We start from the raw sequence: 17,559 nt of genomic DNA on the forward strand, positions 1-17,559 counted from the left end.
ATAAAACATCCTTAGCTCTGTTTGGATTCAGATAATTCAGTTTTCCAACCATGCAGTATCAAATCCACCTCATAACCAGACTCAGGAATAGCCAGGTGGGTAACATTCCCTTTCAAAAGAACATAATGAGGAAACTGAGCCAGGAGGATCCCTTCTTAGACTGAGGCTAAAATTATCCTCTCAGCTTTTCCCAATGTTGACTTCCCCCCAATATCACCTTCTCTGAGTAGCTTGTGGCATTTCTCTTAGATGGTAGATTATTGATTATCGATGGATTATGATCCATCAGACAACTCTAAAATCCTTTTGAGCTTTTACCTCAAACAGCAAGTTTTCCTAATCACAGTTTAGGAAAACCTTTTCCAGGATTTACAACTCAAACTTAAATTTGTCCTGGTTTAAAAAGACAATCATTAGAGATTTTTATACACTTGCAAATCCTCAGCAAGCCATACATAACCCAAACTTTTTGACTACTTTACACATTAAAACAATAACCAATAATAGCTAAATTATTTTAGCAGTAATCAAATTATGAAAAGTTGCTTGACATAACTGATACAGAAAGTTCACCAGTTTGAAATGCCAAGTTGAATTTGAAATAGCTTTGTGACATCCATTTGAGATGCTCAAAAGATAATTGTTTCAGTTGGATTTGGGAATGGAAGTCTGGCAGACATCTGCATGCACACATATGGTATCTAAGTTTATATACATGCATGTATCTATATATATTCATATGTTTCTATGTCTTTTGCATTAAGTTTGCATAAATACTTTATTTTCTGATATGTGAACATGTTGGAATCCCCAGGAAACTTTGAATTGATTAAAGGTTTGGACTATTTCACTTTTGCATTTGTATCCCCAGACAGTTGCACAGTGTCAGAAGCATAGTAGGCACTTAATAAATGTTGGTTGATTGATTGCTTCTAGGACAAAGAATAAAGAACTCATTCAAATTATAAGAATAAAAACTATTCCCTAATTGATGAATGATGAAAGCTATAACTAGGAAGAGAAAGGGAAAAGGGTAATTGTGAAATTGAAAATTGATACCTCACTTTATTCTGTATTATTCACATTAGGGTCTATGAGATAATTTGTTTTCTTTATAAGAGGTTAACTTCCCCATTTCTCTGGGCTGCAACCCAGACTCATTGAGTCAATGTAGTCATAAGATGTTCTGGCTGGTCACAAATCTAGCACCAGACAATTCTGGTGCATGTGTTGCCCAGAGGAGGACTTTCCAGAGGATGTTGACTAACTTTCTGTTTTCCTCCTGGATTTTGGAAGACCCCTTTTGCAAGTCAGCATGATTATGACAATCATAAGCCCACCCTACATCTTCCCTCCTCCTCTATTATAAACAAACCACAATCCTAGTTTAGCATCACTGAACCTTACGTAACTAACTATATAAAAGACTGTTCTCTATGCTGTAAGGGGTCTGTGCTGTGAGGAGTCATTGACCTCCATTGCTGGCAGCTTCTAGACTTGCAAATAAATAGATTATGCTAAAAAATTTCACGTCTCAGTTTCTCTTTGTCATAGACTTTTATGATGACAGAATTTTTCTAAAGGGGAAAAAAATCTGAGCTATGAATAGACAGTTAGATGAGAAAAAAATGTTCTCAATTACCAATAATTAGTGAAATGAAAATTAGAGCAATTAAAATTCCATATAACATCTCCCATATTGAGAAAGTAGGAAAATGACATATTATAGGATGCATGGGAAAGTAGGTCCATTAAAGTGCTGTCAATGTAGCTATGAAATTGTGTAGCTCTTTGGAAATAAATTTGGACTATATCACCAAAGTTATTAAGTGGTGCATACTCTTTGATTACAGGGCCTATACACACAAAGAGAACAAACAAAGAGGACAGGTATTTTCATATAAAATCATTTGTGGCAGATGATTTTTGGGGCCAAATAACTGGAAACTAATTGTGTTCCCATAAAATGGGGAACAAATGATCGTATATGAATGTAATAGAATATTATTGTGCTACAACAAAGAAGAAGAGAGTTTCAGAGAAAATGAAGAAGACTTGTGTAAACTGTTAAAGAGGAAAGTAAGCAAAACTAGCAGAATAATTTCTAAAATAACAATAATATTGCAAACAAGCAATTTGGAAACAAGAACTATGATTATCTCATAGATCAACCATCATTTGACAGTACCGGTGATAAAGAATTCTACCCATCCTCCAACAGAGTAGTGTGAACCAATTATGCAGAATGTGACACACAGTTTTGGAGATGGCCAAAGTTGAGGCTTGTTTTGATTGGCTTCACCAGATTGCTACAAGGGTTTGCATATTTTTTTGTTTGTTTCCAGAGGAAAATGTCAGAGAGAGACAAAGTAAATACACGTTAATAGAGAAAAAGAATATTTAATTTAAAATGTTGGTTAAGCAGGACTGGTAGATTAATACAGCATGTGTTCTAATCTGTCAAATAAAGTAGTCCAGCTCCATGAGTGATAAGATTGTTTGTGGCTCTATTTATGTGCCTTTATGTCCCCAGCTACTCTTTTTGGGATAAGTTTCTCTCAAAGAGTCTCTGGAGGGCCCCCAACACCTCCTTATTCCTCAGGCTATAGATGATGGGGTTGAGCATAGGAGTGAGGATGGTGTAGAAGACAGCCAAGTTCTTGTCTTCTTCTGGGGAACGCAGAGATCGTGGCCTCAGATATGTATACACAAATGGGGCATAGTAGAAGGAGACCACAGTCAGATGGGTAGAGCAGGTAGTGAAGGCTTTCTTCTTGCCCTGTGATGAGCGCATATGATGGACGGCATAGAGAACCCGACCATAGGAAGCCATGATGCCAAGGAAAGGTACAAAAAGAAAGAGGTTGGTGCTGAAGAACACTGTGTACTCATAGGTCCAGGTATCCATGCAGGCCAGAGGCACCATGGCTGGGATATCACAAAAGAAATGATTAATGATTCTGGACTTGCAATAGGGCATAGAGAGTATATACACTGTATGGCAAATGGCATTGATGGATGAAGAGAGCCAGGACCCAGCAATCATCAGCAAGCACATTCTCTTGTTCATGAGAATGGGATAATGGAGGGGGCGGCAAATGGCCACATAACGGTCATAGGCCATAGATGACAGGAGTAACCCTTCCGCACATGCCATGATTAAGAAGGAGACACTTTGGAAACCACAACCCACCAAGGAAATGGAATTGTCCCCAGACAGGAAGTTGACAGCCACCTTGGGAACTGTACTGCAAATGTACATGAGGTCCATGAGAGAGAGCTGACTGAGCAGGAAGTACATGGGGGTGTGGAGGTGGTGATCCATCCAGATGAGGAGAATCATGGATGAGTTCCCCAAGAATGCAATTAGGAAGATGAGGATGACCAGGAGGAAGAGGAGGAGGCCAATTTTTGTTGGGGGAAACAGCCCCAGTAAGACAAAACCAGTGGTAGTTTGATTCCATTCCTCCATTGGAGGGTGTTTCTGCAATGGTTTTCCTGTACAATAAAATGAGGGAATGCAAAGAAACTGCTGTGGAGCCAAAACCCCTTTGGTTTCTCCTAGAATCTCCCTATTTATGCATATCAACAATGAATATACATTCTGATACTTTGATTTTCAGCAGCTAGGTAGTATATTGGATAAGAATACTGGACTTGAAGCCAGGAAGACCTCACTTCAAATTTGGCTTCAGACATTTGGCAGCTGTGTGACTCTGGGAAAGTCACTTAGCCTCTTTTTGTCTCAGTTTCCTTACCTGTAAAATGGAAAGAAGAATAGCAACTATTCCATAAGATTATTTCTGAGATAACACGTGCAGTGCTTTGAAAACCTTAAAATGCTGTGTAAATATGTATTATTATTGTTGTTGTTGTTGCTGTTACTATAGCAGCTAGCTGGCACAGTGGAGAAAATACTGGATCTGAGGTTAGGAAGATCTGAGCTTAAATCTGACCTCAGACATTGATTATTTCTGTGACCTTGGGAAAGTCACTTAACTTTGTTGGCCTCAGTTTCCTCATCTGTAAAATGAGCTGGAGAAGGAAATGGCAAACCACTGCAGTATCTTTGCCAAGGAAACCCCAAATGATATCACATAGTGTTGGACATGACTGAAAACAATTAAACAACAATTAGTATTAATTCCAGCTCATTCCCTATTCTAAATAATTATTATTAGTGTCAATAAGAAAATAGAGATGGGACATGACATCGTTATCATATATGTATGATGTTATGAGCAAGAGAAAATTGTCGTGATGATTCAACAGTTCCCTGCGGATTATACCTATAGCAAAAGCTGCCCCTTTCTACACTTTCATTCTCAGAGGTCCAGGTACCTTGTAATCCAAAGGGGATTAGGGACTGCAGTACTTTTACTTTAGGTTAACATTTTAAGATACAAAGACATGCTCCATACTAACTTAACAAGTAATTGAGTTTATTTGATAATGCTTAAGGTGATAGAGAAGTAGGAATTAAAATAATGTACATATGCATACAATCTAGTGAATCAACATAGAACAAAGAAAGGATAGAAATAGACAAAGAAAGAAAGAAAATATGTCACCAAACCAGACCAACTTCTATCCCTGACAGGAGACTTCAGGAGAAACAGCTACCAGCATCCTGATTGGGAAAACCAACAGAGGTGGGTGTCCCCATCTCTGTAACAAAGACCTCCAAAGGTCCCTTTCCCAAGTGGCCCTTTTTGTATCTATGTAAACCATAGGAAAACAACCTTAGAACAAAGAGGGAGCTTGAGCAGAGCTCTAGATGTCTATATTTTATGTATGTGTCCAAGGATAGGCCAGATCCTTGGACACACACATATTTCTTGAGATAAGAGTTGTTCTGCCTAAGTAACATAGTTTGTTTATTCTTTGATGTTCCATTTCCTTGGTGCGCCTGGTCACACATACTAACTTTAAATTACATCCCTTATGTCAGGTCAGGAGGCACTCATGTGGGGGGCTGAGGGAAATCTCAGTTTCCTTTAAAATTACATTCCTTATGTCAGGTCATGAGATGGTCATGTGAGGGACTGAGGAGGATCTCCTCAGGTTCCTTTACATACCTAAATAGGAAACCATATGGACTGGGCTGTGAGGTACTCTATTAACGGCAATGATGCTTCTCCAGTTAAAAAAAAAAAAGCAGTGGTGTGATAGAACCCTTGTGAGTCACAGAACTCTGAGTTTGTAAGTCCCTGGTAATCTGGCCTCATTTGATCTCTCCGATGTTGGACCTCACCAAGCTCTGAGATGCCAAGATACACGACTTGGTGAAAGGGGCAATGGACTGAGATATTTGGATTTTGAGCCCCTTTAACAGCAAGACATAGCACAGCTTGATCAACTTACAGAACATCAGGAGGCACCATAACTTAGTGTAATGACACTGGTCTGTGCTTCAAGAGGACTGGGGATCCTGTTACTACTTTGTAACTAACAATCTGTGATGGGGGCAGATCTCTTTGACACTCCAGGAGCCATCTTGGAAATCTATAAGGAGGGAATTGGTTTCTATGGAACCTACATAATGAGTATTAGCTTAGCACCCCCTCTTTACATCATGCTTTGTATATTCTTTTCCATGAATTTTTAAATGTTTAACTAGCAGTTCCCTGAAAGGTAGGATAAGATTGGTTTAAATTTAATCTTCATTATTGACATGTTTTTTATCACTTTCTCAAGTTTAAACAAACAATGAAACAAAGCAATCTACTGAGTTTTGATGTGTAGATTGTGAAGATTTCTGAGGTGTGAATGCACACTGAATAGTTCACAATGGAAGCCTGCTCCAGCACACCCTGAGCCATCTTCGTAGTCTTCTCATCCTTTAGGGGCCAGGCAATGCTCCAGTCCCTCCAAATGGCTTGGCTAATTACCCTGCTTCCCATTGATTTCTGCCACTCTGAGGTCATACTGTACCTAGAGTCAACACCAGTTCCTTTGAATACTGTAGCTTTCAGTCCTCAAAGTAACAGGGCACAAATCCCTCCTTTCAGTTCTGCAACCTTCCCTACCATACCTACCACTATAATACCATTTTATTAAGTATAGATACCCATTACATTTATACATACACATATATATGTACACACAATTATAGCATTCATATTTATTATATAATTCATAAAATTAATTTATAATATCTATATATTATGTGTTTACATATAGCATTTAGATAGTGCTTTTAGATTTGAAAAGTGTTGTACAACTATTATCTCATTTTTATCCTGAGAGCTAGGTACTATTATTTTGCCTTTTTCATAGATGGGGGAACTGAGGCATAGAACAGTTAAGTGACTTGCCCAGGGACACACATCTAGGAAATACTTGAGTACCTGCTAGATATATGATAGATATACATGCACAAACATACATAGGTATAGTTCCAACTGTAACCCACATTGATTAATTGCTAGATTCATCAAGGAATCAAACCATTTCTGGATGCCTCCAAATTCATTTTTACCTCATAGAATAAAAAGCATTATATAATCTGAGTATTAGTTATTAGGATATTCTTGTTGTGAATTGTCATTTTATTTTGAGATCTGAAAACATATTCCATACTTGAGATTGCACCTTCCAATTTCTTCTTCCCCAGGAGTTGTCTTACTAACACAAGACAAGTTTTGATTCACCTAATCCAAACAAATGCCTATAGTCTGGGTAAAACAGCATGAATGTAATCTCACTAAAATTTCCATGTTTATAGCTATGATTCCTTTGGAACAACATTAAAAATAAACTAAAAATATATTACTTAAGGAAGAATTTCCTATTGAATAAGCATTACTGAGAAAACTGACATTCAGTCAGGAAGCAAATAGGGTTAGATCAACATCTTATGCCAAGATCACAGTAACCTGAAACAGACCTAAATAAAAAAAAAAAAACCCACACCATACCATAAAAAAAAAACAAATAGAAGAGAACCAGCTCAGTTAACATTCACAACTGTGGCTGGGCCGTGAATTCTTAACTAAATAAGAGTAGAAAAGATTGTCCAAAATAATATCAGTTACGTGAAATTGAAAAGCTTTTGATCAAAGATCATAAAAATTATTCTAAGAAGGGACATTTTTTTTTCAAACAGAAAAAAAGATCTGGTATCAAAAGCTCTTATGAGGGACTGATATGTATAACAGAAAACTAACAGGCACATATAAGACCAAAAGCCATTCCTCAATAGATAGGTAGTCAAATAAAATAAACAAAGAGTTTTCAAAAGTAGTATTTCAGTCTATGATTAATCACATTAATGAATCCTGCCAATCACCAATACTAAGAGAAAAAAATATAAACTAAAAAACATCCTGAGGTTTCATCTCACATTGAGTAAATTGGAAAAGATGACAAAAGATGGATATTACCAACGTTAGAATGGCTGTGGAACAATGGCCACATTAATGCATTGTTGGTAGGTCTGTGAATTGATCCTGCCATAGGAAAGTCAGATGGAGCAATGGAAAGAAAGTGACTAAGTGTTCATACTATTTGAACCAGTGACTTCATGAGTAAAGATATACCTCAAGGAGGTCAATCACAAACAGATCCCCAGATACACTGAATGATTTAGAACAGCATGTTTTATAGTGGCAAAGAAATTTTTGAGGGCCAGGTGATATCCCCCAGTTAGGTAATGAATAATAAATAAGTTCTGATGCATGAATATAATGGGATATTATTGTTCTCTAAGATATGATGAGTGTGATGCAACAGAAAATCATGGAAAGAGCTACGCAAACTGATGAAAAGTGAAGGAAGCAGAATGAGGAAAACAATAGACACAATGACTTCAAAAATAGAAATGAAATGAATTTGAGTGTAAGACACTGCAAATAAGGCCTGACTTTTTCCTGTATGTTGTTTAAGCTTGATGCATTTTTATTCTTCATTTTGATTCTCTTAGAAAGAATTTTTTTTACATTGAAAAGTGTAGATTATACAAAAAAAATAATAAGGTATTAAAACACAGAAAATGAAATTATACTCTGCATTGAAACCCCTCCAAACTTGAATAACTGGGTAGAGGAAAATATCTTTTACAAAAATAACTTTTACAGGCAAAGAAATACAAGAGATTTCTGCCCTTCTCTCCCTCAGTTCTGAGCTTTTAGGATGATATTTCCATTTGGAAACATCCAGGGTTTCATTGGCACAGATACTAGAAATCAATGAGCATCCTTGAGACCTTCATTTCGGATTCTCTTAATGTCTCCGTGGAACCACTGTTCTGTCAAATTGTCCATCTATTGTCACTGCCTGCTACATCACCAACCCACCATTAAATTCTTTAGGATAAAGGGGATGGGAGGAGAAGGGAGGGATCTGTAGAGGGCAGGGTGAGAGAATAAGTTATAGGGGACTTTAGAAGGGTCTTTATACTTATGAGAATGGGAGGATAGAGGAGGGATCCTTGGAGGGGGGTAGGCTAAGTGATAGATGGGCAAGGTAGTAGTCAGAAATAAAGTACAGGAGTCAGGAGGGATACAAAACAAGAAATATGCATGAACATAAAAACAAAGATCAGGAGTAGAATTTGTTTGGGAAAGTGTATGTCTATATATGTAAGTATATATGTGTAAATATATACATATGTATATGTATATATCTATACCTGGAGAGAAATATATCCACACTCAGTTGTAACCTTCTGGGGGGGGTGGGGAGCAGAAAAAAAACCCAAGTAAAAAAAGTGCACAGTGGAGAACAAAAGAGAATTTACAAGCAAGGAAAGAAAAGATGGACAGCTCACATAACAACATGTAGTATTTATTACACAGGCTTTCTTGAAATGAAAATTTATCATTATGTATTTTTAATCGTATCTTATGTTCTGCTATGAACATGAAATGCTTTTTTTCCTAAAAAAAAGTAAATTAAAAAAATTAAAGTGTAAAAAAATTAATTGGGTTTTTAATGAATCTAAGATGTGATGTACCCCTCTGACAAACTAGCTTAGGTCCACATTCCATTTGTAGCCTGCTTGCACCTACAGTTTTTATCCTACCAACTCATGGAAAGTGCATTATCAATACTCTCTATGTGCAATGATATCACCTGCTTAATAAAAAATTGCTGAATGAATGAATGAATGAATGAATAATTTTCTCTGTGAGGCTGAGTAATATCCATACTCCTATTTACTCTAAGAATCAGAGGATTTCCTGCCTGGTTGGTCTTCAGAAATCACTGAATCCATGAATATGTTTATTTTGATTTTCTTTGTTCCATAATACTGTCCAAGGCCAAGAATTAATTAGAAAGCCGTATCTTCAAATTCCTTCTGGTGACAGTTCTCTCTGTTGGTCTGTCTTTTTCTATCTTTTTCCATCTCTAAGCCTCTCTGTATCCATCTCTCTGTGTCTCTCTTCTCTCTGTATTTCACTTTCTGTGTCTCTGGCTCTGCCTGTGTCTGCTTCTCTGTCCATCTCTGTCTGTCTCTATTGCTGTTCCTTGGCTCTGTGTCTGTCTGTCTCTGTGTCTATCTGTCTGCTTCTCCCTGTCTTCCCTCACCCACCTGAATTTAAAAATACTTTCTCTCTTTGCTTCCTCAAGTATTTCTGAGCCCTGAAAGCTATTTCTTCTGCATCCCTTGCTTGTGGTTTCCACAGTGGAGCAGACTTTTCTTTCATTCTAAAGGGATGGATTTCTGGACTCCCACTGTGAGCTCAAGTATTTTTGTCCATGGAAAACATTTAAAGAGATTTAAACTTAGGTTATGAGACAGAATGCTTGGGTGTGTTTAATGTATTCAGTTTTTGAGGATGAAGAGTATCCATCCTTTATAATGAAGGTTATCTGGATGAAGGAAAAAGGGAGCTTTAGTGAAGGGGAAGAAGGTAAAAATAGGCAAAAGAAGAAGGAAGCCAAGGCCAGTCACTTCTTCTTGTTTTGCTCTCCTGCCATGAAAATGATCCCAAAGGAGATTTTAGAAAGAGCAGTGATCCAAGAGTCAGAAGGACTGTACCTGTGCAATCTGGAGCAAATTCTTTCACCTCACTCATACTCAGTTTTCTTATTCATGAAAGGTGGCTCATGGGGCTCTTCCAGGTTCAAATGGCATACTGTTTTGCAAATACTTTATATTCTCAAAGCACCATATTTAAGTGATGCTATTAGTTTGTAATTGCTAGTTAGTGTTTTTATCATCATCATCTCATATTGAAAGTGGACGTATGAAGATCTTCATTTTCATTTCACAAGGGATATGAAGAGTCTTTGGATTGTTTCCTGCTTGGGTCCTCAAATAGATAAGGTGAACACATCTGCATTTGCTTAATGTGCATCATTTACCAGGCCCCATCTCTCTAGAAAACCAAGCAATATATTCACAGCTAGACTGCAGAAGCTTCTGGAATCTCTTTAGCCACTGCACCAAAGAAACTTTTGGTAAAGTACTTCATTTATAGCAACCCAGTAATAATATTAACAATTACAACCAGAAACCACCATATCAAAGCAATTCTCTCAGTTAATTTGTAAGCACTTGGCTTTGGGTTACTTAAAATAAGGAAGAATAAAAGTCGAGAAATCTTGTTCTGGTAAAGCAGTATATTTGGAGGAAATAGTTCTAGAGCCATGGGGAGAAGAAAAGATCAGGAACTTCTCTGCTAACTTCAAAGTGCTATATAAGCTTGAGCTAATGCTGCTGCTGCTAAGAAGCATAGCATTGAACCATGAAGAGGTGGGGAGAGGGACAGCCTTTACTTCCTGATTTAGTTTCTGCATCTGACAAGATCTGTTATACTCTGCACATCACAGCACATTAGAGCCCCTAGTCGTTTGGGCAGAAGGCAATAATTTGCACTGGTGGAGGGAATTTCCACACAAAAGATCCCCACAAGTGTGAAACAATGTGTATGGGCACTGCCATTATAATGGTTTTGGAATCAGAAGGCTTGGGTTTGGATCTTACAGCCCTTACTTCCTCTGGGTGTGTGCCATAGGAAGACTGTTTACCGGTCTGACGTTCTGTTTTTTTATGTGTAAAATGAAGAAATTGTGTCAGATGATCCTGGAGTCCTATTACAGTATAAATGTTAGGTTTTCTTTTTTTCTCACTTGACTAGGACTTTGGTGTGTGATGCTGAGATACCTTGTCACCTTGGTCAGTCAGACTTTAGGTGTAAATGGACATCAATCAGGTCATTATGGCAAATTCCCCAAATGGATGATTGGAGATGTTTAATCTATCCAATCCACCCCATGGAAACCCTGGTTGAGATGCTAAAAGAACTAATCCTTTCTAATGAAGAGTAAGTGCTATCTGAGGGTTGAGAAAAGGTCTATTTGTTGAAAATAATGTTGGGAAATGGAATAGATTCACTGAATTAAGTAATTAAGTCAGGAAATGCTATATGTCACCCTTTCCCCACCACATACATGGATGTAGGCACACACACAAATGCATACACATACAAAGAAGGCATACATAGACCCCAATATCTTCTCTAACTCAGCAGCTTTTGAGGAAACAAGCCTTTCATGATATCACCTTGTTCTTCATCATGGCTTCCCTTTGCTTTCATGTAAAGGAATCAATCAATTGAATTCTGGACATTTTTCTATCGTGAAGAACAGTGACTGTTTCTAGTTGCCCAACAGTCATGGTACAGAGCTGAGGAATCAGGAATAGAATACCTGTCTTTTGAGGTATGAAGCTGTGGATCAGAGGTTCGATGTGAGGAATGGAGGGCCTGGTATCAGTGTCAGAGGTAGCATGGCTGGAAGATGGCATACTGGCTGGCTCCAGGGCCACCCTTGGGTGCTGTCCCACTCTGACATAACTTACTCTCGCCCATCTTCCTTTTACATTTCTCCCCATATTTCCACACACAGCTGCAGAGATGCCTCTAGCCTCCCACTTCTCTAGCCTTTCAGAGCCCTTGTAGATGTGTGATGGGTTACCACCCAATGTCTCCCTCAAACTATCACAGATTCCTTATGTGGGAATGGTCTACCAAAGATGACCTCCTTCCTACATTGTAGGGGGGCCATGCCTACCCTGTTCTTGACAAGAGAACCTTTTTTTGTGTAGATCCAAAGAGAAAGCAGTTCCACAAACTCTATTAGTCACTTCTCCACATCTGGGAGTTTGTCCTTTTGTCTAAAATAAATTTCAGGGAAGGCAGCATCACAGGACGGAGAGAGTTGATTTGAAATAATTACAAAACATATAAACACCTGGGTTTTAGTCATACCTCTGAAACTTATTACATTTCTTTGAACTTCAGTTCTCTCATCTTTAATTGGATACAATTGTTGGGACTTTCTATATCAAAGGGCTCTTGAGAAAGATATATTCTGTATAGGGATGAATGTTATATAAATGTGAGCAGCTATTAGGAATTATCTGTTGAAGTATGTCTTAACATCTAGTCCTCAGTGCAAATTGGCAATGACCTTGTACAGATGATTCCCACACTTGCTTAGCATAGAGCATGAAGCAATGAACTTAGAGTCAGAATGGCCTGACTTTTAATTCTAGGTCAGACAGTGACTGATTACAAGAACCTGGGAAAGCACATTATCCTTATTTGACCTCAGTTTTCTCATCTGTAAAATGAGCAAATTGGACCTGATGATCTCAAAGTGTCTTTCCAATTTTAAATATGTGATCCCAGTGATCCCAGCTTTGATGCCCCTCTTACCTTTACAAGTGAAGATGACTGACAGAGTAGTAGGCTGCTACTGCTCAGCAGGTCGTGATGCAACTCCTGAAGATAGCTGCTGCAGGGAAAGGCAGATCTGACATCCTATATGTGTTCTCTGGTACTGTCAGGTGTGCTCCCGTCTCCTCCTGCAGTGATTGTGCTGCCCAAGTCCTCAGAGACCGCCTCTACAAGCATCTGCCATGTCTGCCCCAAACACTTCCCCTGAGCTCATTTACTTGTACATCCCTGGCGCTTGACATAGAAACATGCCATCATCCATATATCGTCTTCTCTCTGGAGAGGATTTTTGGCTTGCACATTCACCCAGAATAGACCAAAAGGGAATACACTGACAATCCCTGAAAAATGCATTGAGAAGAGAATTTCTGAGCTGGCTATAGATTTTAGAAGTTATTTATTCCAAGTCCTTCATCTTAAAATTATGAGTAATTTCCAGATATGAGAAGGGACTTGCTTAACTTGAAGGACATTGAAGATTCTTGGTAGAAAGAGGAGGCTAAGTGGTTCTGCTCACTTCACTCAGCATAAACTCATTCATGTCTTTTCAGGTTTTTCTGAAGTCCACCTACTCATCATTTCTTGTAACACAATAGTATTCCATTACATTCATATACCACAACTTGTTCAGCCATTCCCCAATTGATGGACATACTCTCAATTTCCAATTCTTTGCCACCACAAGAAGAGCTGCTATAAATATTTTTGTACATATGGGTCCTTTTCCCATTTTTATGATCTCTTTGAGATACAGACCTAGTAGTGGTATTCCTGGGTCAAAGGATATGCACATATTTATAGCCCTTTGGACATAGTTCCAAATTGCTCTCCAGAATAGTTGGATAAGTGCATAAATCCACCAACAATGCATTGGTGTTTCAATTTTCCCACGTCTTCTCCAATATTTATCTTTTTCCTGTTTTGTCATGTTAGCCAATCTGACAGGTTTGATGTGGCACCTCAGAGTTGTTTTGATTTGTGTTTCTCTAATCAATAGTGATTTAGAACATTATTTCATATGACTAAAGATGGCTATAATTTCTTCCTCTGAAAACTGCCTGTTCATATCCTTTGGCCATTTATCAATTGGGGAATGGCTTGCATTCTTATTAATTTGACTCAGTTCTTTACATATTTTAGAAATAAGTCTTTTGCCAGAAGCATTGAATATAAAAATTATTTCCCAGTTTTCCTCTTCACTTCTCATCTTAGTTGCATTGGCTTAGTTTGTGCAAATTTTTTTCAATTTAATACAATCAGAATTATCCATTTTGCATATCCTAATGTTTTTTATCTCTTGTTTGGTCATAAATTCTTCCATTCTCCAAAAATCTGACAGGTAAACTATTTCTTCCTCTCCCAGTCTACTTATAGTATCAGCCTTTATATCTAAATTGTCTACCCATTGTGATATTATTTTGGTATACAATATAAGATGTTGGTCTCTGCCTAGTTTCTGTCATACTATCTTCCAGTTTTCTCAGGAATTTTTGTCAAATAGTAAGTTCTTATCCCAGAATCTGGAGTCTTTGGGTTTATCAAACAGTACATTACTACAGTCATTGACTACTTTGTCTTGTGTACCTAACCTATTCCACTGATCTTCCACTCTATTATTTGGCCAGTACCAAGTAGTTTTGATGATTGCAGCTTTACAATACAATTTAAGATCTGGAACAGCTAGGCCACTTTCCCTAGCATTTCTTTTTGTTAATTCCCTTATTATTCTATTTTTTTGTTCTTCCAAATGAATTTTGTCATTATTTTTTCTAGCTCTAGAAAATATTTTTTGGTAGTTTGATTGGTTTGGCACTGAATAAGTAAATTAATTTAGGTAGGATTGTCATTTTTATTATATTAGCTCTGCCTAAATAATGAGCAACTGATGTTTTTCCAATCATTTAGATCTGACTTCATTTGTGTGAAAAGTGTTTTGTAATTGTGTTCATATAGTTCCTGGGTCTGTTTTGTCAGGTAGACTCCCAAATATTTTATAATATCTATAATAACCTTAACTGCCATTTCCTTTTCTATCTCTTGCTATCGGGCTTTGTGAATGATATATAGAACTGCTGATGATTTATATGGGTTTATTTTATATCCTTCAAATTTGCTAAAGTTGTTTATTATTTCAAGTAGCTTTTTACTTGATTCTCTAGAATTCTCTAAGTATATCATCTTATTGTGTGCAAAGAGTGATAGCTTAGTTTCTTCTTTGCATATTCTAATTCCTTCAATTTCTTTTTCTTCTCTTATTGCTAAAGCTAACATTTCTAGTACCATATTGAATAACAGTGGTCATAATGGACATTCTTGTTTCACCCTTGATCTTACTGGAAATGCTTCTAGCTTATTCCCATTACATATTGTGCTTGCTGAAGGTTTTAGGTGGATGCTACTTATCATTTAAGGAAGACTCCCTTTATTCCTACCCTCTCTAGTGTTTTTTTGTTTGTTTTGTTTTTTGGCTAGGCAATGGGGTTAAGTGACTTGCCCAGGGTCACACAGCTAGTAAGTGTTATGTGTCTGAGGCTGGATTTGAACTCAGGTCCTCCTGACTCCTGGGTCGGTGCTCTATCCACTGCACCACCTAACTGCCCACTCTTTAGTGTTTTTAATAGGAATGGGTGTTGTACTTGTCAAAAGCTTTTTCTGTATCAATTGAGTTAATTATATGGTTTCTGTTAGTTGTGTTATTGATATGGTCAATTACGCTGATAGTTTTCCTAATATTAAACCAGCCTTGCATTCCTGGTAGAAATCCTATCTGGTCATGGTGTATTATTCTCATGATAAGTTGTTGTAATCTTTTTACTAATATTTTATTTAAAATTTTTGCAACTATATTCATTAGGGAAATTGATCTATAATTTTATTTCTCTGTTTTGGCTCTTCCTGATTTAGGTATCAGCACCATATTTGTATACTAGAAAGAATTTGGTACAACTACTTCTTTGCCTATTTTCCCAAATAGTTTACATAGTATTGCAATTAATTGCTTTTTAAATGTTTGATAGAATTAACTTGTAAATCCATCTGGCTCTGGAGATTTGTCTTATCAAGGTCATTGATGGCTTATTCAATTTCTTCTTCTTAAATGGGACTATTTAAGTATTTTATTTACTCTTCTGTTAATCTGTTCAATTTGTATTTTTGTAAATATTTATCCTTTTCATTAAAATTGTCAAATTTATTGGCATACAGTTGAGCAAAGTAGCTCCAAATTATTGTTTTAATTTCCTCTTCATTGGTGATGACTTCATCATTTTCATTTTTGATGTTGGTAATTTGGTTTTCTTCTTTCTTTAAATCAAACTAACCAAAAATTTGTCTATTTTGTTTATTTTTTCCAAAACCAGCTTTTAGTTTTATTTATTAGTTCAATATTTTTCATGATTTCAATTTTATTACTCTCCTTTGGTTTTCAGTATTGAAGAATTTTTATATGGCTATTGATAGCATGAATTTTTTCCTCTGAAAACTGCTTCTTCATATCTTTGATCATTTATCACTTGGGGAATATTTCTCATTATTATTAATTTATTAATTTTATACACATGTCTGGAATGGGGCATTTATCAGAGAATCTTGCTAATACTTTCCCCATTTACCTGCTTCCATTCTAATTTTAGCTGCATTAGTTTTGTTTTTGCAAGAACGTTTAAAATTTAGTTTATTAAAAATTAATCATTTGATCTTCTTTGACTGTCTCTGTCACTTCTTTGACTATGAACACTTTCTGTATCCATTTATTTGAAAGGCTTCTTTTTTTTCATCATTGCTCCTATAATTTGTTTGTGATTTCCTTTATACCTAACTAATGAAACCATTTGGAACTTATTTTAATATATGATGTATGATGTTGGTCTATACTAGTTTCTATTTGACTACTTTCCAGGTTTCTCAGAGGCTTTTTTTTTTCAGATAATGAGTCTTCTCTACTAAGCTAGGATCATTATCAAACATCAGGCTAGCGTGCTCATAACTTCTATATAGTGTGTAAGAAATCAGTTCCACTAATTCATCCCTCTATTTCTTAGCTATCACCAAAGTATTTTGAAGAGTACTGTGTTTAAATTAGATTCAGTAGGCTTCATTTCCCCTACTGTTTGCATTATTTTTCTAGGCATTTTTTGTCTTCTGTACCTCCAGATGAATTTTGTTATCATTTTTTCTAGTTTTTTTAAGGTATTCCTTTGGTATTATAAATTACCATTTATACAATCATATTAGTTTAGATAGTAATTTCATTTTATTCTATTGACTCATCTAATGAAGAGCAATCAGTATTTCTCCAGTTATTTAATTCTCTTTGTTTAATGGCTATTTTATTTGTGGAGGGAGGCCAGGAGGGAGTAGCTGACCTAGGTCTTTTAAAATTAAGAACTTTCCCAGGTCTCAGTTTGTCTGAGGCAACACCCATTCAATGACTGAGGGCAAGGCAAAAGTTGAGACAAAAAAAGTCCCAATTTACCAAGCCTCTCTGTATTGGTTATGTTTTGATGAGTTGGAATGAGTGTAAATAGCAATTGTTTTCTGTGCTTTGGGAAAATCACTTTTGTGACTGAGTATATGATAGATTGGCATGGGGAGAGATGTGAGCAAGGCAGACCTACCAATAGATTATTACAATAGTCCAGGCATGAAGTGAGAACATATTTGAGAGATTTTGCAAAGGAAAAATCAACAGACCTTGGCAACATATTGTTATGGGGGATGAGAAACAGTGAGGTATCTAAGATGACTTATAGGTTGTGAACCCGAGGGAAGTGAAGACTGATGTCAATCTATAGTACCAACAACAATGCAGTTTGATAGTACATTTGACATAGCCATGACAATGAAAGATTTTTGCTATGAATCACAGAGC

At 36.8% G+C, this 17,559-nt stretch overlaps 1 protein-coding gene across 1 annotated transcript; it reads right to left on the reverse strand.

Annotated features, from left to right (window-relative positions):
• Positions 1 to 2,533: 2,533 nt before the first annotated feature.
• On the reverse strand, positions 2,534 to 3,472 carry LOC114042445 (olfactory receptor 2L3-like). Its single transcript, XM_027861135.1, has one exon. The coding sequence runs from the start codon at positions 3,470 to 3,472 to the stop codon at positions 2,534 to 2,536; it is 939 nt and encodes a 312-aa protein (XP_027716936.1).
• Positions 3,473 to 17,559: the final 14,087 nt, after the last annotated feature.

This window comes from Vombatus ursinus, unplaced genomic scaffold, assembly GCF_900497805.2.
Source record: "Vombatus ursinus unplaced genomic scaffold, bare-nosed wombat genome assembly UNPS02014460.1, whole genome shotgun sequence".
Lineage (NCBI taxonomy): Eukaryota > Metazoa > Chordata > Mammalia > Diprotodontia > Vombatidae > Vombatus > Vombatus ursinus.